Source organism: Sphaerodactylus townsendi, linkage group LG06 (genome assembly GCF_021028975.2).
Source record: "Sphaerodactylus townsendi isolate TG3544 linkage group LG06, MPM_Stown_v2.3, whole genome shotgun sequence".
Classification (NCBI taxonomy): domain Eukaryota; kingdom Metazoa; phylum Chordata; class Lepidosauria; order Squamata; family Sphaerodactylidae; genus Sphaerodactylus; species Sphaerodactylus townsendi.
The window spans coordinates 129,803,956-129,824,808 of record NC_059430.1 but is presented as its reverse complement, the minus strand read 5'-3'; the positions used below and the strand labels follow the sequence as shown (position 1 = coordinate 129,824,808).

General features: G+C 48.8%; 1 protein-coding gene across 1 annotated transcript in view; it reads left to right on the top strand.

The window, feature by feature from the left end:
• GIPR (gastric inhibitory polypeptide receptor) overlaps nucleotides 1-20,549 on the top strand; it is a 36,634-nt gene extending 16,085 nt beyond the window's left edge. The window contains exons 4-14 of the mRNA XM_048501740.1: nucleotides 1,300-1,407; nucleotides 3,890-4,011; nucleotides 4,813-4,916; nucleotides 8,895-9,051; nucleotides 9,524-9,683; nucleotides 12,703-12,763; nucleotides 14,568-14,637; nucleotides 15,921-16,009; nucleotides 16,704-16,842; nucleotides 18,297-18,338; nucleotides 19,886-20,549. Coding sequence (XP_048357697.1) covers nucleotides 1,300-1,407; nucleotides 3,890-4,011; nucleotides 4,813-4,916; nucleotides 8,895-9,051; nucleotides 9,524-9,683; nucleotides 12,703-12,763; nucleotides 14,568-14,637; nucleotides 15,921-16,009; nucleotides 16,704-16,842; nucleotides 18,297-18,338; nucleotides 19,886-20,206 — 1,373 coding nt within the window. The 3' untranslated portion in view covers nucleotides 20,207-20,549. The remainder of the gene's footprint in view (nucleotides 1-1,299; nucleotides 1,408-3,889; nucleotides 4,012-4,812; nucleotides 4,917-8,894; nucleotides 9,052-9,523; nucleotides 9,684-12,702; nucleotides 12,764-14,567; nucleotides 14,638-15,920; nucleotides 16,010-16,703; nucleotides 16,843-18,296; nucleotides 18,339-19,885) is intronic.
• The last annotated feature ends 304 nt before the right edge of the window (nucleotides 20,550-20,853 follow it).

The following is a 20,853-nucleotide window of genomic DNA, read 5'->3' as shown; positions in this document are numbered from 1 at the left end:
GGACCCCCAAATCTTTCACCTGATCCTTTTGGAACAACATGGTCTTGTCCAGCTTCAATCCATCCACCACCATCCAGTCCCTGACCGCCTCCAGCATCTGCCCTGCCTCACTTGTGGAAGAAGGGGGCCCCAGAGAAAATGGCAGTCTTGGAGGGTGGCTGATATTCAGAGGCGTACCATGGGTAAACGGTGCCTGGAGACAAATTGTCTCCAAGATGCCCCCAGGCTCTACCCCCCACCCCCAGCTCCACCCCTGATGCCCCAGGCTCCACCCCCCACTACCCTCAACCCTGCCCATGTCACCATGGACATGGGCAAGGTCTAGGGTGCCCACCTCCCCATCCAGACTCCCTCTGCTGGCTGGGCTCCCAGGGTGTCCAGGGTGGGGTTGAGGGCACTTGGAGGCAGCTGGAAGTCCTGCTGCTTCGCTTTCGCATGCCTCGACTGGCAGGGAAGGGGTCGAAGCGCACAAAAATGATGAGGCAGCAGGACTTCCTGGTCATGTGGGGGGCCGATTCTGCGCCCCCCAGTGACCAGAAGAGTGGTGCCCGGGGACAAGGGGTACCCCTTGTCCCTAGGTAGATACGCCACTGCTGATATTACATGACCTCTTTACTGAAGTCCCTTCCCTTCTGAAACCCCTCCCACCCCTCAAATGGTCAGGAATAGTCCAACCTAGAACTGGCCACTCTACACAGGGCCACTGGGCAGCCCTTCATTATATTCCTAACCAAATCTGGCTGCCCCTGAACCTCTTGGTCAAGGAAGTGTGTAACAACCGTGCCTCTATCAGCTCATCCAGATGTCATTTAATGCCCCGAGCCACCGTGAATCATTCTCCCCCATAAAGCAGCTTTTTAGGATTTTCCTCTCTTCCTGGCTGGAATGAGCAGCAGTGGCGTAGGAGGTTAAGAGCTCATGTATCTTATCTGGAGGAACCGGGTTTGATTCCCAGCTCTGCCGCCTGAGCTGTGGAGGCTTATCTGGGGAATTCAGATTAGCCTGTGCACTCCCACACACGCCAGCTGGGTGACCTTGGGCTAGTCACAGCTTCTCGGAGCTCTCTCAGCCCCGCCTACCTCACAGGGTGTTTGTTGTGAGGGGGGAAGGGCAAGGAGATTGTAAGCCCCTTTGAATCTCCTGCAGGAGAGAAAGGGGGGATAGAAATCCAAACTCTTCTTCTTCTTCTTCCTTTCTTTACTTGTTATATCTGTGCATCTGAATAATGGGCAGAAGTCAGCACACTGTTTCTCCATGACGGAGGGAAATCAGCTCTCTTTTTCCCCTCTCTGTTTCCAGGCGTGGTGTGCAATCGTACATTTGATATGTATGCCTGCTGGAGCGATACTCACCCCAACACCTCTGCCAGGGTTCCCTGCCCGTGGTACCTCCCGTGGCACCAGCAAGGTAACTGTCCTCTGAAGATCTCGGATGGAATTCCACCTCTGGCGTGAAGCATATGTACATAAACCTTTATTAGGCATAGAATCCATATAACAGCCAACATTGTCCAAACAAGTATTCCATACATGAGAACCATTGCAGGTCATCATTTCAAAGTTTCCATAAGGAGCCTAGCTACAAAAGTTAAAATCTCGGAGGCAGAATTGTTTAGTAGAAATGTAATCTTCCCCACAGCAGAGTATTCATTAAAGATTACAGGACAAAGAGCAAAAAGTCTGGTCCTAGATCCCTCGTATTTGGGCAGTCGAGCAATATATGTTCCATGGTTTGAATCGCTGTGATACAATGAGGACAGTTCCGCTCTTGCAGGTCGATTTTTCGGAATCTTCCTTGTAACATAGAGCAAGGGAAGGAGTTACAACGAGCCCTAGTGATTATCCATCTATGCTTGGGCTCCTGAAGTAAACTCAAATAATCTGCCATGTGATTGATTTTAAATTTGATGTTAAAAAAGAGGGGGGAGCAATTGCTTCTCGCCTTGTCCTGAGTGCAGGGATGTGAATGTAATGACAGAATCAGAAACCCCAAGGACGGAGCACAGTTGCACCTCCTCCCGACCTCCAACATGCCACCCTGATTTGAATTCCTCTCTCTGGCGTTTTCCCCACAGACAAAATATCCTGGGATAGACCTGGGATCATATAGCCCAGGGTGTTTTTATCCCGGTTTCTCCCTTCGCACGGCTGCCCATCAGCGCGTTCCAACCAGGAGGAAGAACTCCGGTGAATTATGCACTAGTATTTTCATTTTCCACATGAACGTTTACGTAATTTGCATAAGTTTACGTAACTTCGCAGATTCCGTTTTTTCCGACATTCTGATTGGCTGCAGCGAAGGGGTGGAGAGAGCAGGTGGTGAAACTGGAAAAATAAACCGGCCCGTCTCCCATGGTGTTTGCATGGGATTGGGAGTGGCACAGGCTTTTTCAAATGTCATCGTTTTACAAAAGCCACAGGATAAGGCAAATCTCGCAGGGCGGGCCCAATTTAGGCCCGGAGGCCATGTAGAATTCATGGCCAAACCGGGATGGTTCACTTCCTTATCCCAGGATATATTGCCTGTGGGGTAAACACCTCTGATGGCCCTTTTTGAGTCTTAAAATGTAATCAGTGCCTTGTGGCACTAGACCAGACTTGGGCATTATACGGCCCACGGGCCACATCCGGCCCACCGGATGACCCTGACTGGCCCCCCTGCCGTGCTGAGGAGCGAGGTGTCTTTGAAAGCCCCGCAGAAGCCGGTTGCCTAGGCTGCCGGCTTCTGCAGGGCTTTCAAAAGTGCCTCGCCCCCCTGCCTTTTGGCCCGGCCCTCCACAACATTTTCTGTTTCTTATGCGGCCCCATGGAAAAAATAATTGCCCACCCCTGCACTAGACTAATAATTAATAACTAATTGGCAGTAATTTACATTGTCCAGTCTAGAAATGTAATCAGGGCCAGTAAACAAGAGTTAGCTTTGCCCTAAATTAAACATTTCATTCTTTCGTTTTCAGTCTCTGGTCAAATAGGTTTGCAGGTTTTTGAAAGAAGCTGCAAAAAACCTGTCTGACAAGTCGTCATTGTGGGACAGAAGAAAATACCCACCTTCAAGAAATTAGAAAGCCGTCTTCTGAACACCTCTTATGACCCCAGTTCAATCCTTGCTAACTCTTCATCCCAGTACTCTAAATGCTGGGTCGACGGCCTCTCTGTCATAACCTCTCCTGCAATAAGAACTGGGGAGGGCTACCATCTTTATTTGTTAATTTGATGTATTGGCTACTCTTCCCTGTTGATGGGTACAGGGTGGCTCACAACAGACAAATCTACAATAATAAAATCAATTCAGATTATAATGCTAATGTCTCAGCGTCCCAGAAACTAATAGACAGGAAGCCAGCCAGGAGGAGGAAATAAATTAGGAATTGATAAAAGTACTTAGTGTCACAAAGAAAGAAAGAAAGAAAGAAAGAAAGAAAGAAAGAAAGAAAGAAAGAAAGAAAGAAAGAAAGAAAGAAAGAAAGAGAGAAAGAGAGAAAGAGAGAAAGAAAGAAAGAGACAGACAGACAGACAGAAAGACAGAAAGAAAGAAAGAAAGAAAGAAAGAAAGAAAGAAAGAAAGAAAGAAAGAAAGAAAGAAAGAAAGAAAGAAAAAGACAGACAGACAGACAGACAGACAGACAGACAGACAAGGAGGGAAAGGGAAGGGAAGGGAGGGGGAAGGGAAAACAGCCAAGTTGGACACCAGTGCTGCCTTCAACCATGCCCTCAACCATTGCTGCCCTCAACTATGGCTTGCTTCCTAGCGACTGTGGGAAACTGTATGCCAGACCCAGCTGGACCGCTGGTCTGTTCCTGCTGAGCTCTTCTGAGGTTCTTAGGAATGAGTCCTGATGTCTGCGGGGCGACCACACTCACTTTGTCCCCTTTCTCTGGCTCCCCTGCAGTACGAGAGGGCTTTGTGTTCCAGAAATGCGGCCCTGACGGACAGTGGATAGTGGATGAATCCGGCCACCCTTGGCGGGATCATTCCCAGTGTGAGGCCATCCAGGAAGAACTTCCCTTCGAGGTAGGTCCACTAACCGAGGGACTCCAGATCCACTCGTATTCCCTTTGTTGTCTTAGAATACAGATCCACTCGTATTCCCTTTGTTGTCTTAGAAAGGCAGCTATGTTTTGGTTACAGCCATCTTTACTTCAGTGCTTGAATGACTGTCTGTCAGAAGGCAGTTTTTTAAAAGCCTCAACTTGGTTAACAGCTGTATTTCCTCCTTCTTCGTGTATCATAGAACTGTCCTCAGTCTGACAACAAAATTGGATTATTTTTCCTCATTGCTGGATGCGAGCAGTTTTTCCGCCTCCTAGAGGCCGCTTGGGCCAAACCACAGACTAGCAAATCCTATGCCCATGGTGGCGAACCTTTGGCACTCCAGATGTTATGGACTACAATTCCCATCAGGCCCTGCCAGCATGGCCAATTGGCCATGCTGGCGAGAACACGATAGGCCATAACCTTTATCGGAGATATAAGGAGATCGCCACCCTCTATGCACTGAGAAACCCTGACTTGTAGACTTTTTTCTTTCCAAATCATACGGCAATGCAAGATGGGCACCTGGTTAGACCGCTGGAAAAATTCAGCCAATAACAGAGGCGTCATTGCCCGAGGAAAAGCTGAGAGTCCTCCCTCCCTCTATTCCACACATGCAGAAATCCTGCACTTGTAGACTTTTTTCTTTCCAAATCATACGACAGCAGTACAAGGATGGGCACCTGGTTAGACCCACTTGGAAAAAGTGAAATAACACGTCATTGCCCGAGCTGAAGTTCCCCTTTGATTGATGGTCTCTTGTTTCTTTTTTTCTTCCAGAACCACTTGTGGATTCTGGAGCAATTGCGGCTGATGTACACGGTGGGCTACTCTTCTTCCCTGATAGCTCTGGTGGGGGCTCTGCTATTGCTGTTGTCTTTCAGGTAATGGAGGGAGATGAATTTCCCAGCAATCAGATATCAAATTGGGGGAAAGCTAGCTACATGGAGAGATAGGAGAGAGAGAACCACATTAATCACAGAAGCGGTCTCCTGCCAAGAGAGACCCTCCACAGAACTATTTCTTTCTCTGTTCCTTAAAGCCAGAGGTGGGATCCAGCAGGTTCTCACCAGCTCCCGAGAGTGGGTTACTCATTATTTGTGTGTGCCGAGAGGGGGCTACTAATTGGGTCTGCTTTTCCGTTAGAAATTCCATTAGGTCCAAAAATCACAAAGTCCTGTTGTTTCCTATGTGGCTGGTTAGCGAAGGTAGAAAACGGGATCATTCTCCCTGTTGGGCTGTTTTAAAAACATGTTTTAGAAATATGGTAAAGTTCCTTGTTTAAGGAAAGTATCCTCCTTTTGATTTCTAGAAACAAAATTAAGTATCTGAAAGTATCAAGTATTTGACAGGCAGTCAATTAGAGGAGAAGTCGTTGTTTCTGTTGGCACTTGCCAAGGGCTTAAAGTTTAAATTATGGACAGAAAGATACCAGCTGGAAATTGGGAACTTTTTTTACAGTAAGAGTTTTTACAGTAACAGAGAAATTATTAATGCCTCGCCCCCAGAATGCCCGGCCACGCCCCCGTCGTGCCCCGCCCAGCCCCATTGGCGTTACACCACTGTTTGAATCCCACCACCATGGGAACCTGTTACTAAAATTTTTGGATCCCACCACTGCTTAAAGCCCATGACTATACTTGTGGTTCTCAGAATGTGACTTGTGGTTCTGAGAATGTGACTTGGGACCTTTGTGGGTTGAGAGCCAGCGTGGCGCAGTGGTTAAGAGCAGTGGACTCTTAACCTGGAGGACTGGGTTTGATTCCCCACACCTCCTGCACATGAGTGGCAGACGCTTATCTGGTGAACCGGATTTGTTTCTCTGCATCTCCAGATGAAGCCTGCTGGGTGAGCTTGGGTCAGTCACAGTTCTTTCAGAATTCTCTCCGCCCCACTTGACTCACACGGTGTCTGCTGTAGGGAGAAGGGAAAGGAGTTTCTAAGCCGCCCAGAGTCTCCTTACAGGAGAGAAAGGTGGGGGTATAAATCCAGTGGTGGGTTCGAAACATTTTAGTAACAGGTTCCCATGATGGTGGGATTCCAACAGTGGCGTAGCGCCAATGGGGATGGGCGGGGCACGATGGGGGCGTGGTCGGGCATTCCGGGGGCTGGGCATTAATAATTTCTCTGTTACTGTAAAAAGCTCTTACTGTAAAAAACAAGTTCCTAATTTCCAGCTGGTATCTTTCTGTCCATAATTTAAACTCATTCTAGCAAGTCCTATCGTCTTCTGCCAACAGAAACAACTACCTCTCCTCTAATTGACTGCCTGTCAAATACTTAATACTTTCAAATACTTAATTTTGTTTCTAGAAATCAAAAGAAGGAGACTTTCCTTAAACAAGGAACTTTACCATATTTCTAGAACATGTTTTTTTTTAAACAGCCCAACTTAAACGAAAATCCGTTTTCTACGTTCGCTCCTTCCTGAAACAACAGGACTGTATGTTTTACAGACCCTGGTGAATTTCGAACGGAAAAGCTGACCCTTAGTTCTCTCGGCACACACAAGTAATTAGTAACTAGCTCTCGGGAACTGGTGAGAACCTGCTGGGTCCCACCTCTGCATAAATCCAAACTCTTCTTTCTCTTCCTTGCTGGTGGATCGTGGAGGCCAGGAAGAGAAAGAGGATCAGTGAGGGTTGGGGATGGAAGGTTCAACGACCAACATCCATTTTTTTTGTGTGTGCAGTGCACCAAATGGAAGTGAGATGCATGGGGAAAAAAATCAAATTATCAAGTGTTAACCGACTCCCCCATTTTAGGGGGAGGCAAAAAGCAAGCGGGGGTCCTTTCCAAGTGCATCCCAGAAAATGTAGAGTTTAGAACAGTGATGGCGAACCTTTTCGAGACCGAGTGCCCAAATTGCCACCCAAAACCCACTTGTTTATCACAAAGTTGCCAACACGGCAATTTAACCTGAATACTGAGGTTTTAGTTTATAAAAAAAAAGTTGGCTCCGAGGCATGCGTTACTCGGGAGTAAGCGTCATGGTAGTCGGTGGCTCTGCTTTGAACAACTGTGAAACTCTTCCAATGGGTGAATCACGACCCTAGGGGGGTTTACTCAGAAGCAAGCCCCATTGCCAGTAACTGAGCTTACTTCCAGGTAAAGGATCTCGCTTTAGTTCTTCGCATGAAAGTGAGTGGGGTTTAACAGCGATTATCAGGGTTACGTACACTGCTACCCCAAAACTAGATCTTAGGTTCAATGCTAATAATCGAGCCCAGCGGCCCAGGCTAATCTAGATGTGGGTGGTGGGTGGGGGCGACTCTATTTGCACGTGCTCACAGAGAGGGCTCTGAGTGCCACCTCTGGCACCCATGCCATAGGTTCGCCACCACTGGTTTAGAAGCAAGTTCTGCTTCCACAAGTGTGAGGATCGTTGGGCTGAAGCATTAATCACAAAATGCATTTCAGTGTAGCAAGTTGTTGTTCAACAACCTAATGGCCAATTGGCCATGCTGGCAGGGGCTGGTGGGAATCGTAGTCCATGAATATCTGGAGCGTTAGTTGCCAGAGTTGGACCGCCCTTGCTCTAGTGCGGGGTCTGCAACCTGCGGTTCTCCAGATGTTCATGGACTACAAAATCCCATCAGCCCCTGCCAGCATGGCCAATTGATGGGAATTGTAGTCCATGAACATCTGAAGTGCCAATTGGCCATGCTGGCAGGGGCTGATGGGATTTGTAGTCCATGAACATCTGAAGTGCCAATTGGCCATGCTGGCAGGGGCTGGTGGGAATTGTAGTCCATGAATATCTGGAGCGCCAGTCGCCAGAGTTGGACCACCCTTGCTCTAGTGCAGGGGTCTGCAACCTGCGGCTTTCCAGATGTTCATGGACTACAAATTTCATCAGCCCCTGCCAGCATGGCCAATTGATGGGAATTGTAGTCCATGAACATCTGAAGTGCCAATTGGCCATGCTGGCAGGGGCTGATGGGAATTGTAGTCCATGAACATCTGAAGTGCCAATTGGCCATGCTGGCAGGGGCTGATGGGAATTGTAGTCCATGAACATCTGAAGTGCCAATTGGCCATGCTGGCAGGGGCTGATGGGAATTGTAGTCCATGAACATCTGAAGTGCCAATTGGCCATGCTGGCAGGGGCTGATGGGAATTGTAGTCCATGAACATCTGAAGTGCCAATTGGCCATGCTGACAGGGGCTGATGGGAATTGTAGTCCATGAACATCTGAAGTGCCAATTGGCCATGCTGGCATGGGCTGGTGGGAATTGTAGTCCATGACTATCTGGAGCGCCAGTCGCCAGAGTTGGACCACCCTTGCTCTAGTGCAGGGGTCTGCAACCTGCGGCTTTCCAGATGTTCATGGACTACAAATCCCATCAGCCCCTGCCAGCATGGCCAATTGATGGGAATTGTAGTCCATGAACATCTGAAGTGCCAATTGGCCATGCTGGCTGGTGGGAATCGTAGTCCATGAACATCTGAAGTGCCAATTGGCCATGCTGGAAGAGGCTGATGGGAATTGTAGTCTATAACATCTGGAGTGCCAAAGGTTGGCCACCACTGCTCTAGGTCATGGGGTGTCAGGTAGCGAGAGGCTGTCAGGTAGCGCTGTCATTCAAGCACATCTCCTTCGTTCACCTAGAATAGGGGTGGCCAACCTATGGTGCTCCAGATGTCCATGGACTACAATTTCCATCCAATTGGCCATGCTGGCAGGGGCTGATGGGAATTGTAGTCCATGAACATCTGGAGAGCCGCAGGTTGCAGACTCCTGGTGCATCAATGTTTTAGGCTGAAATTAAGCTGGGCGTCTGCGTGGGATCATGAGCAGACAGGTATGCAGCCCTGGGACTGAGATGACTTCTCCCCCATTGTTTCCCTCCCCCTGCAGAAAACTTAGATGCATCCGCAATTATATCCACATGAACCTTTTCCTTTCGCTCATGCTGCGGGCTGTCTCCATCCTGGCCCGGGACAGCTTCCTGTGGCTGCGCTTCCCCAAGAATGTGCAGACCGAAGACGATATCTCCCAGTTTCCTATGGAACAGGTACCTACCACCGCCCTTTGGGGAGGGGGAGCTAAGCTATCCCATTGCAATTTGGGGGGAGCATGCAGAAGAGGTCCCCCAGGGACTAGGCAGAGCGGAAGGTGGTGGGCGGCATATGGATTCAGCTCCTTCTCTCTCTCAGCAGTGGCGCAGTGGTAAAGAGCAGGTGCATTCTGATCTGGAGGAACCGGGTTTGATTCCCCGCTCTGCCGCTTGAGCTGTGGAGGCTGATCTGGGGAATTCAGATTAACCTGTGCACTCCCACACACGCCAGCTGGGTGACCTTGGGCTCGTCACAGCTTCTCGGAGCTCTCTCAGTCCCACCCACCTCACAGGGTGTTTGTTGGGGGGGGAAGGGCAAGGAGTTTGTAAGCCCCTTTGAGTCTCCTTACAGGAGAGAAAGGGGGGATATAAATCCAAACTCCTCCTCCTCCTCCTCTTCTTCTTCTTCTTTTTTCCTCTGGCAATTCAGGCCGCTGCCAGCTGCCGGGTGGCACAGACCCTGACTCAGTACTGCGTCGGCGCCAATTATTGCTGGCTCCTAGTGGAAGGGCTTTATCTCCATAACCTGTTGGGGCTGATGACCTTCTCAGAGGAGAGCTACTTCCCCAGATATTTGCTTCTTGGCTGGGGTGAGTCGGCCTCGGGTGCAAACTAGCAGGGGTGGGATACAGGGCACCGTTAGTGGGTGCTTCTGTCCGTGGCTCGTGACTCAAAGGTGGGTTGCCAGTCTCTTGCGGATGGGTTGCAGGGTTCAACCGAGGGGGCGAGGGAGGAGTTAGCCATAAGGTATGCAGAGCAAGCGCACAAGGGAAAACGCTGGCGTACACTATGTTTCACTGCCCAAATAGGATCTACTTAAGGCACAAACATCGAGTATTGTTGTCATCTTCTAACCTGGGTGCAGAGGTGGGATCCAGCAGGTTCTCACCAGTTCCCGAGAGTGGGTTACTCATTATTTGTGTGTGCCGAGAGGGGGTTACTCATTGGGTCTGCTTTTCCGTTAGAAATTCCATTAGGTCCCAAAATCATAAAGTCCTGTTGTTTCCTACGTGGCTGGTTAGCGAAGGTAGAAAACGGGATAATTCTCCCTGTTGGGCTGTTTTAAAAACATGTTTTAGAAATATGGCAAAGTTCCTTGTTTAAGGAAAGTCTCCTTCTTTTGATTTCTAGAAACAAAATGAAGTATTTGAAAGTATTAAGTATTTGACAGGCAGTCAATGAGAGGAGAAGTAGTTGTTTCTGTTGGCAGTAGACAATAGGACTTGCTATAATGAGTTTAAATTATGGACAGAAAGATACCAGCTGGAAATTAGGAACTTTTTTTTACAGTAAGAGTTTCTTACAGTAACAGAGAAATTATTAATGCCCCGCCCCCGGAATGCCTGGCCACGCCCCCGTCGTGCCCTGCCCAGCCCCATTGGCGCTACACCACAGTTTGAATCCCACCACCATGGGAACCTGTTACTAAATTTTTTGGATCCCACCACTGATGTGCTTATCCATAAACTAAAATAATTCTGGCTGTTGTGGTTTTTCCAGGCTGTGTAGCCGTGGTCTGGGAGGGTTTGTTCCTAATGTTTCACCCATTGGTGAAATGTTAGGAGCAAAAAACTCCAGATCACGGCCACATGGCCCGGAAAAACCACAACACCCCGCTGATTCTGGCCATGAAAGCCTTTGACAATACATAAAGTAATTTTCTATGAACAGGCTGCTGTACTAATAAATAGTATTAAAAATACACCTGGGCTCATTCCGCACATGCAGAATAATGCACTTTCAAACTGCTTTCAGTGCTCTTTGAAGCTGTGCGGAATAGCAAAGTCCACTTGCAAACAGTTGTGAAAGTGGTTTGAAAACGCATTATTTTGCGTGTGCGGAAGGGGCCCTGGGGAAGGCCAAGGGTTACCAACTCTGCATTGTGCAATTCCTGGAAGTTGTGGGTGGAGCCTGGGAAGGGGAGGAGTTTAAGGAGGGGCGGGATCTCTTCACGGTATGATGCTGTCGAGTCCCCCTTCCGGTTTCTCCGGGGGAACTGATCTTAGTAGCTGGGAGATCAGTTGTAATTCTCGAGGATTTCCAGGGCCCACTGGGAGGCTGGCAAACCTAGCTATGGTTTACGGCCAAACCCCCTGCTTTTCGTGCCGAAAACCTGGGCTTTCTGAGAAATCCTAAACAGCGTGCCACCCAGTGGTGGGATCCTAAAATTTTAGTAACAGGTTCCCATGGTGGTGGGATTCAAACAGTGGCGTAGCGCCAATGGGGCTGGGCGGGGCACGACGGGGGCATGGCCGGGCATTCTGGGGGCGGGGCATTAATAATTTCTCTGTTACTGTAAAAAACTCTTACTGTAAACAAAAAAGTTCCTAATTTCCAGCTGGTATCTTTCTGTCCATAATTTAAGCTCATTATAGCAAGTCCTATCATCTGCTGCCAACAGAAACAACGACTTCTCCTCTCATTGACTGCCTGTCAAATACTTAATACTTTCAAATGCTTAATTTTGTTTCTAGAAATCAAAAGAAGGAGACTTTCCTTAAACCAGGAACTTTACCATATTTCTAGAACATGTTTTTAAAACAGCCCAACAGGGAGAATGATCCCGTTTTCTACCTTCGCTAACCAGCCACATAGGAAACAACAGGACTGTATGGTTTTTGGACCTCATGGAATTTCTAACGGAAAAGCGGACCCAATGAGTAACCCCCTCTCGGCACACACAAATAATGAGTAACCCACTCTCGGGAACTGGTGAGAACCTGCTGGATCCCACCTCTGGTGCCACCCTTCTTTTCGCAATTCAGAAGGGTGTATCTCTACTGTCAGGATGGCTCTCCAGCTACTGTGGATCTCCAGCTAAAGGATCTCTGGTGATGGGAAAGAGGTGAGCCCATGAATCCCCCAAGAGCCACCTCTAACCAGAGAAGACAATGTTGAACTAGACATGGGGTAGGGAACCTGCAGCTCAAGAGCCGCATGCGGCTCTTTTGTCCTTGCACTGTGGCTCCACGAGCTGAGCCGCTGGCCCCATCCTTGCCCGCCCTGCAGGCAGCAGGGCGGGCGCATCCATGCGCTTCTCAGAATGAGCGGAGTAAAAGGTTAAAAAAACCCAATATATATAGCGTTATCTTTATTTTAAATGTCCAAAATTATTTGCGGCTCCAAGTGTTTTCTTTTCCCGTGGAAAATGGGTCCAAATGGCTCTTTGAGTGTTAAAGGTTCCCTACCCCTGAACTAGACGGATCAATGAACTGACTTGGTTCAAAGCACTTGCTTATTGATCGTCCTTTGAATCCATTGAGAATTTGTGCAGGCGCCTGAGGATCTATAAAGCTGGTGGTTTATTTATCTGCATCTATGGCTGTTATGCATTCAAAAGAAATCCCGCCAGTTATAAATCTATAGTTCACTGTGTACTCTAGCATCCTTAACTTGTTCGCAAACTGCTTTGGAGGGTAGCCTTTGGAAATGCAGACAAGGTGTGTGTTCAAAGGCCTATTGCCTCCTGGCAAAGCTTGCTCTGCAGAGAGCCCAAAACGAATGTTGGGGGCTATCCGGGGTCCAAACGAAAGGAGCCGTTGTGCTTCCCGACCCAGGTATGGCCAGAGAGACTTGCTAATTTCTTTATTTCTTTCTGACTGTGTGCAGGGACCCCAATCCTGTTTGTCATCCCTTGGGTGATTGTGAGATACCTCTATGAAAACAACGAGTAAGTCTAACTGGCAAAAACCTTCTACCCATACTTTAGTCGCTGGTATTACAATATTATTGTCACTGGGGTGGGGGGGTTTGCTTCTCTGAGAGTCCAGCCGAACAAAATTGGGATGAGGAAATGGGCTTCTGTTTATCAGAACTCACATTCCAGCTATTCATGGCGAAATGGAAGGAAGCAATTGAAAGAGTCTGTTTTTTGAAAGGTCTATTCCTAAACCTATTTAAGAACATAAGAACAAGCCAGCTGAATCAGACCAGAGTCCATCTAGTCCAGCTCTCTGCTACTCTCAGTGGCCCACCAGGTGCCTTTGGGAGCTCACCTGCAGGATGTGAAAGCAAGGGCCTTAAGAACATAAGGAAGAGCCTGCTGGATCAGACCAGAGTCCATCTAGTCCAGCTCTCTGCTACTCGCAGTGGCCCACCAGGTGCCTTTGGGAGCTCACATGCAGGAGGTGAAAGCAAGGGCCTTAAGAACATAAGGAAGAGCCTGCTGGATCAGACCAGAGTCCATCTAGTCCAGCTCTCTGCTACTCGCAGTGGCCCACCAGGTGCCTTTGGGAGCTCACATGCAGGAGGTGAAAGCAAGGGCCTTCTGCGGCTGTTGCTCCCGAGCACCTGGACTGTAAAGGCATTTGCAATCTCAGATCAAAGAGGATCAAGATTGGTAGCCATAAATCGACTTCTCCTCCATAAATCTGTCCAAGCCCCTTTTAAAGCTATCCGGGTTAGTGGCCATCACCACCTCCTGTGGCAGCATATTCCAAACACCAATCGCACGTTGCGCGAAGAAGTGTTTCCTTTTATTAGTCCTAATTCTTCCCCCCAGCATTTTTAATGCATGCCCCCTGGTTCTAGTATTGTGAGAATACTATTTCTAAAAAGGACACCACCCTCCCGGTCAATTCCAAATCCTCCCTTTAGAGGGAGACATTGAGCTAAGCAAGTTGATACAGAAGGTTTACGAGAAGACATTTAGTAAGCCCCAAACAACTCCCTGCGTCCAAACAGACCACAACAGACCACTACACGGTTCTCTCGTCTTCCAATTAGTCCTCATGACTGACAACCTAGCCGAGAGAGAGTGACTAAACCAAGGCTACCAGTTATGGCCGAGTAGGGATTTGAGCTGGAGTCTTTCCAGTCGCAGAAGCGCACATTCGCCCCAAATCAGACCACGCACAATGTCTTGGGTATTCATACCAGGCCTGAGACCAAACCATGGCTTTGGACTTCCTGCTGACAACAGATGCTGTTCTGTTCTGTGCCTGAATGTGGTTCTGGGTCACGCGCCATTTGGACTGTTCAAGTGACTGGTCCCAGCTTTGCTCCACGAGTTTCCAGGCAGTGTTGACCAATCAAATTGCCTGTAAGTGGTCAGGGGGCTGGATATGAGAATGGGGACTGTGTTGCGAAAGGTACGAAAGGCTGAGAATCCATGAACTACAGTACCTGGAAGGGATTAACCCAGTTCAGGGAGTTACATTATTAGTCGCAATTGCTATATGGAACCTTCACGTTCAAAGGCAGGATGCCTCTCGGGGAGGCGAGGGCGTGGAGACGGAAAAGCGGACCCAATTAGTAACCACCTCTCAGCACACACAAATAATTAGTAACCCACTTTCAGGAACTGGTGAGAACCTGCTGGATCCCACCATGAGGAACTGTATTGAAGGGTCGCAGCATCAGGAAGGTTGAGAACCACTGGGCTGGAAGATCAAACTCCATCTCTGACTGAAGAAGCGGTTTCCTTTTCTCCTTTTTTTGTCTCACCTGCCAACAGCTTGATATCTCTTTTGCAGATGCTGGGAGAGGAATGACCACATGGGCTATTGGTGGATCATCCGTTGCCCCATCCTAGTTGCCATCTTTGTAAGTTGCGATGGGCAAAGCTGGCCCTCAGCCCCCTTGCCTAGCCCAGTAGTGGCGCCTCAGGCCGGCAGCCGCATTCCAAGGCCTTTCCCAGAAGACCTTTCTCCATGCTGCCTTTTCCAGATGTAGATTTCTCCCCATGAGCTGCTCTTGGCCACACAGGCGCTATACCTGTATCTTTTCTTTTCTGGGGGAACCAGCAGCCTCCGGGGGGGGGGGGCATCCTTTTTTCAGTGGAGAATTCTGGTGCAGGAGAAGCTTGTTGTTGTTGTTATTGTTGTTGTTAATTATTAATTATTAATTATTAATTATTAATTATTAATTATTAATTATTAATTATTAATTATTAATTATTAATTATTAATTATTAATTATTAGTCATTAGTCATTAGTCATTAGTCATTAGTCATTAGTCATTAATTATTAATTATTAATTATTAGTCATTAGTCATTAGTCATTAGTCATTAGTCATTAGTCATTAATTATTATTAGTTATTAGTTATTAGTTATTAGTTATTAGTTATTAATTAATCAATTAATCAATTAATCAATTACTGATTGATTGATTGATTTTTATTTATTTAATATACCGCCCTATCCCCGAGGGGCTCAGGGTGGTGCACAATATAAAACTTCATATAAAATCATATACATACAATTTAAAACAACAAGTCCTAAAACAGCATCCCACAAAACCCTTACCTAACCCTCCCAGAACAGAATAATGGGTCCCGATGGCATTAGGGACCCATGGAGCCAATCGGGAGGGGGGTTGGGGCACCCTCAGTGGCTGATCTCTCCAAAGGCCCTCTGGAACAGCTCGGTCTTACAGGCCCTGCGGAATTCTCCAAGGTCCCGCAGGGCCCAGACGGTAGGCGGTAGAGTGTTCCACCAGGCCAGTGCCAGAGCTGTGAAGGCCCTGGCCCGAGTGGAGGCCAGCCGCGTCATCGAGGGGCCAGGGGCCTCCAGTAAATTGGCCTCTGCTGAGCGCAGAGGTCGAGCTGGGACATATGGGGTAATGCGGTCCCTGCCCCTGCCCCTCCTGCTCTAATTTGAAAAAATTGAAAAATGTGCTCCAGCCCATCCGGTTGCTGCTGATACCTTTGAAAAAGAAAGTGGCCGTTCCTGGTTCGCTGCCTAGGTACCAATTTCAGTTTGCAAGATGCAGGCTGGGAGCTTCAGCGGTGGGAGGGGGAACTACCTTTACGGGGTGGGGGGAGGTCCTTGCTGTGCAGAATCAGGTCCTTCAATGTCCTCCCCCCCCCCCACTCCCATTTTCCAGGTCAACTTTGTGATCTTCGTCCGCATCATGAAGATATTGTTCTCCAAACTCCGAGCTCAACAGATGTATTACGCGGATTACAAATTTAGGTAGGGAAGAGGCTGTTGTGGGGTGTGGAAAGACGGAACTATCCCTGCGCCAATGGGACGTTTTTCTAGCAGAGGGCAGGACACAACGCCATTGAGATGACACCAGAGGTGGGATCCAGCAGGTTCTCACAGGTTCCTGAGAGTAGGTTACTCATTATTGGTGTGTGCCGAGAGGGGGTTACGAATGGGTGATCTGGCCACGTGATTTTTGCCTTAGTTACGCCCCTCCTCTCAGCAGTAGCGCGCAGAACTGGAAGCAGTCTAGCAGGAGGTGCACCGGCGTGCGTGGCAGCCTGCGCCTGCGTGCATTCGTTTCCCGCCCAAGGACCGGCGCCGCGGCGGCGTCCTCGCCACAGCCCCGCCCAGGAATGCCCCGCCCCCTGAATGCCCGGCCACGTTCCCGGCGTGCCCCACCCAGCAAGATCCACCAGACCACGGCCACACAACCCGGAAAACCCACAACAACCAGTTTCCTCCTATTATTACTCGCCATAGCAATTAGCTTTCAGAGGCACGTTGTCTCTGAACATGGCTGCTCTGTTGAGCTATCATCCCTGACGTTGGGTGTGTCTGCGTATCCCAGCCTCTGGAGATTGTCAGTTTGGTGTCTGAAGAGCCTGGGGGATGACTTTGGGATTTTCCCCTAGGTTGATGCGTGTGCCTCACATGTTTGGTTTTCTTTCCCCTTCCTCAGGCTGGCCAAGTCAACGCTCACTCTCATCCCCTTGATGGGCATCCACGAGGTGGTCTTTGCACTGGTCGTTGAGGAGCAAGCTCAGGGTATCTTGCGCTACATCAAATACTCCTTTGAACTCTTCTTCAATTCCTTCCAGGTGACAATTCCGGGGTTGCATGCTGGGCTCTCCACTTTGGGTTTAGTGGACATCCCAGCTGCCTGGGAAATTATCGCGGAAAATGGTGGGTGGGTGAAGAAATCAACAGAATTCTTGCTCCTCCAATTGCAATTCCCAGAACTTCCTGAAGGTATATAAGGTGGCACCAGTGACGTAGGTATAGATTTTTATGGGGGGGGGGGGTTCAGGGGCAAGGCCACGCCCCCACCCGCCCCTGGGGACGTGGCCACACCTCCCCAAGCCCCGCCCCTGGCCTCAGTCCTTATAAAAGCAGCTCTCTGAGGCCAGAGATGGCAGACTCCCCTGCCCTGCCCCGTCCCCCTCCCACCGGCTGGGCTCCCAGCTGGTAGCCGGCAGTCCCTTCTTCCTCCCCTCCAGGCAGAGATGTAGCTAGGGAAAATGGAGCCTGGTGCAAAATCTGAGGTTTGCGGGGGGGCCCCATGGGGGGCTGCTGTGATGCTGGAATCCACCCCCAAACAGCATCACTTTCAATGGTGTTTAAATTAGGGAGCCCAGATTCTCCTTTTAAATCCACCTTAAAGGGAGAATCTGGGGTCCCCAGTTAAAGCAACAATGAATGGGATGCGGTTTGGGGGTGGATTATCCCCCGCCCTGAAACAGCATCACTTTCAAGGTTTAATCTGGGGACCTCAGGTTCTCCCTTTAAATCCATGCCGAAGGGGTTGGATTCAAAAGAAGAATCTGGAGAAATCTGGGGGGGGTCAATTTTCCTGCTGTCAGGGGTGCAATTGTTAAGCTAGCAGCACCAAACTTTCAGGGTATCTTTAGGAGACTCTCCTGATGATACTACCCAGGTTTGGTGAAGTTTGGTTCAGGGGGTCCAAAGTTATGGACCTTCAAAGGTGTAGCCCCCATCTTATTAGTTCCTATTGGAAGCAATAGGGGATGGGCCACCCCTTTTGGGAGTTCGTAACTTTGGACCCCCTGAGCCAACCTTCACCAAACCTGGGTGATGTCAGAAGGAGACTCTCCTGATGATACTACCTAGGTTTAGTGAAATTTGGTTCAGGGGGTCCAAAGATATGGACCCTCAAAAGGGTAGCCCCATCTACTATTAGCTCCCATTGGAAACAATGGGGGATGGGGCACCCCTTTTGGAGGTCCATAAGTTTGAACCCCCTGAACCAAACTTCACCAAACTTGGCTGGTATCATCAGGAGTGTCACCTGACGATAGCCTGAAATTTTGGTGCTGCTAGCCTAACAAATGCGCCCCCTGCAGGCCAAAAACCGAAAAAACACTTTAAAATACAAAAAAACCCACAAACGGGGGGCAGAGCTTCGAACATGCAATAGGGTGGGTTTGAACCTGAGAAATCCCCCCTTACCTACATCCTTGGGTGGCACTTGAGTTGATTCAAGTTTGCCATGTAGATGCCCTTCCTGACTGGTCATAACTGTTTAATCTTCCAGGGCCTACTGGTGAGCGTCCTCTACTGCTTTGTCAACAAGGAGGTAGGTCCTAGGGAAGATCTCTGCCCCTCTCATGACGTCTGCTTGGAAAAGGCCAGCTTCGGGTTTTTTGGACCCACGGGGGGTGGGGAGGGGTAGAAGAACTCAAAGACATCTGGGCAGGACCTAGAGAAGGACCTGCTGAATCTAGAATTGTCATGCCCTTATATAAAGCAGTGGTGCGACCGCACTTGGAGTCCTGTGTCCAGTTCTGGTCGCCACATCTCAAAAAGGATATTGAGGAGATAGAAAAAGTGCAGAGAAGGGCAACGAGGATGATTAAGGGACTGGAGCACCTTCCCTATGAGGAGAGGCTGCAGCGTTTGGGACTCTTTAGTTTGGAGAGGAGGCGTCTGAGGGCGGATATGATTGAAGTCTATAAAATTATGCATGGGGTAAAAAATGTCGACAGAGAGAATTTTTTTTCTCTTTCTCACAATACTAAAACCAGGGGGCATTCATTGAAAATGTTGGGGGGGGGGGAGAATTAGGACTAATTAGGATAGCTTTAAAAGGGGCTTGGACAGATTTATGGAGGAGAAGTTGATCTGTGGCTACCAATCTTGATCCTCCTTGATCTGAGATTGCAAATGCCTTAGCAGACCAGGTGATCGGGAGCAACAGCCGCAGAAGGCCCTTGCTTTCACCTCCTGCATGTGAGCTCCCAAAGGCACCTGGTGGGCCACTGCGAGTAGCAGAGAGCTGGACTAGATGGACTCTGGTCTGATCCAGCTGGCTTGTTCTTATGTTCTTACCTTCACCATTTAACTTCTGCTACATTCAAAGAGAAAACCCTTTAGAGCCCAAAGCAGGAATAGAGCCAGAGGTGGGATCCAGCAGGTTCTCACCCATTCCCGCGAGTGGGTTACTAATTATTTGTGTGTGCCGAGAGGGGGTCACTAATTGGGTCTGCTTTTCCGTTAGAAATTCCATTAGGTACAAAAATCACAAAGTCCTGTTGTTTCCTATGTGGCTGGTTAGCGAAGGTAGAAAACGGGATCATTCTCCCTGTTGGGCTGTTTTTAAAACATGTTTTAGAAATATGGTAAAGTTCCTTGTTTAAGGAAAGCATCCTTCTTTTGATTTCTAGAAACAAAATTAAGTATTTGAAAGTATTAAGTATTCGACAGGCAGTCAATTAGAGGAGAAGTTGTTGTTTCTGTTGGCAGTAGACGATAGGACTTGCTAGAATGAGTTTAAATTATGGACAGAAAGATACCAGCTGGAAATTAGGAACTTTTTTTACAGCAAGAGTTTCTTACAGTAACAGAGAAATTATTAATGCCCCGCCCCCGGAATGCCCGGCCATCTGTTACTAAAATTTTAGGATCCCACCACTGAATAGAGCCCCCTCCTTCTGCCTGGAGGGACCCCTTGGAAATGCACAGCACTACACGTTCACCTAGCTTACCTGGATGGCACACCTGCCCCTATGCTGCATCATTGACATCTGGGGTGCAAAGCAGAGGCTACGGAGGTGGCCTTTTGCCCCCTGTCCTTCCACTCGATTGGCACCTCTCACTTGCCTCTTCTTGCCCTTCCCCTTCCAGGTCCAGTCCGAGATCCAGAGGAAGTGGCAGAGGTGCCAGCTGGGTGCCAGTTTGCTTGAGAAGCAGGGTCAGAGCCGCAGCCTGTGGACATCTTGCCGCAGCCGGAACAGCAGCGGCAGCAGCCGCCGCAAAAAGGACCACGGCCCTTGGCCCCTGAGCCACGCAGCAGAGAATGTTCCCCCCATTGCAACAGACTTACACCGGACTCCCCTGGGCGGGAAATCTTACTGGAATTTCCCTGTCAGGATGAAGACAGAAGACGAGGCCGGGGATTTGCCTGAGGCCCAGCTGGCTCTTCCGGGCACCCAGAACTGCTGCTGACTCCCAACTTCTTTCCGGTGGCCCAGAGAACTCAGAAAAACATCACTAGTGTTCCAAAACACGAGGGGCCGCAAAATACTTTTGGAAGAGACATCTGACAGATGTGTGTGTCGTGCGTGGGGCTGCCCTTGGTGACTGTCTGCAAGCTTTGGCTGCACAGGTTTTGAGGAGAATGCATCACCCAGAGCAGTGTACCCTCACGTCTGCATACGGTCAGTCCTGTAGTCGCTGGAGATAACTCACCCTCAAGGTGACCAGGAAGGGAAACTTGGCAAACTGGAAACAAGTTTTTTTTCAAAAAATAAATAAATTTAGGTTACTGGTCTATGTGAGCCAGAACATACTTTATATGGAACGTCTCGTTTTTTTGGATATGCTGTGTTTTTTCCAATCTAAATTATATTACAGAAAGAGAGAGAAAGCCAATACGTGCCCTGCTTGGGGCAATCCAGTTCTAGATCTCTCACATACTGTACAATTTGGTCTTTTGAAGTTGGCAAAACCAGTTTTCCAACCCCTCTAGCTGACTTCCTGTTCCAAAGGGTGAACAAAGAAAACGGGAAATTCACAAAGAGCCTCCCCTCCAAAAGGAATTAAGTACCAAAATGTCAAAAATGGATAAGGGGCACGGAATTAAAAGCTTCCTT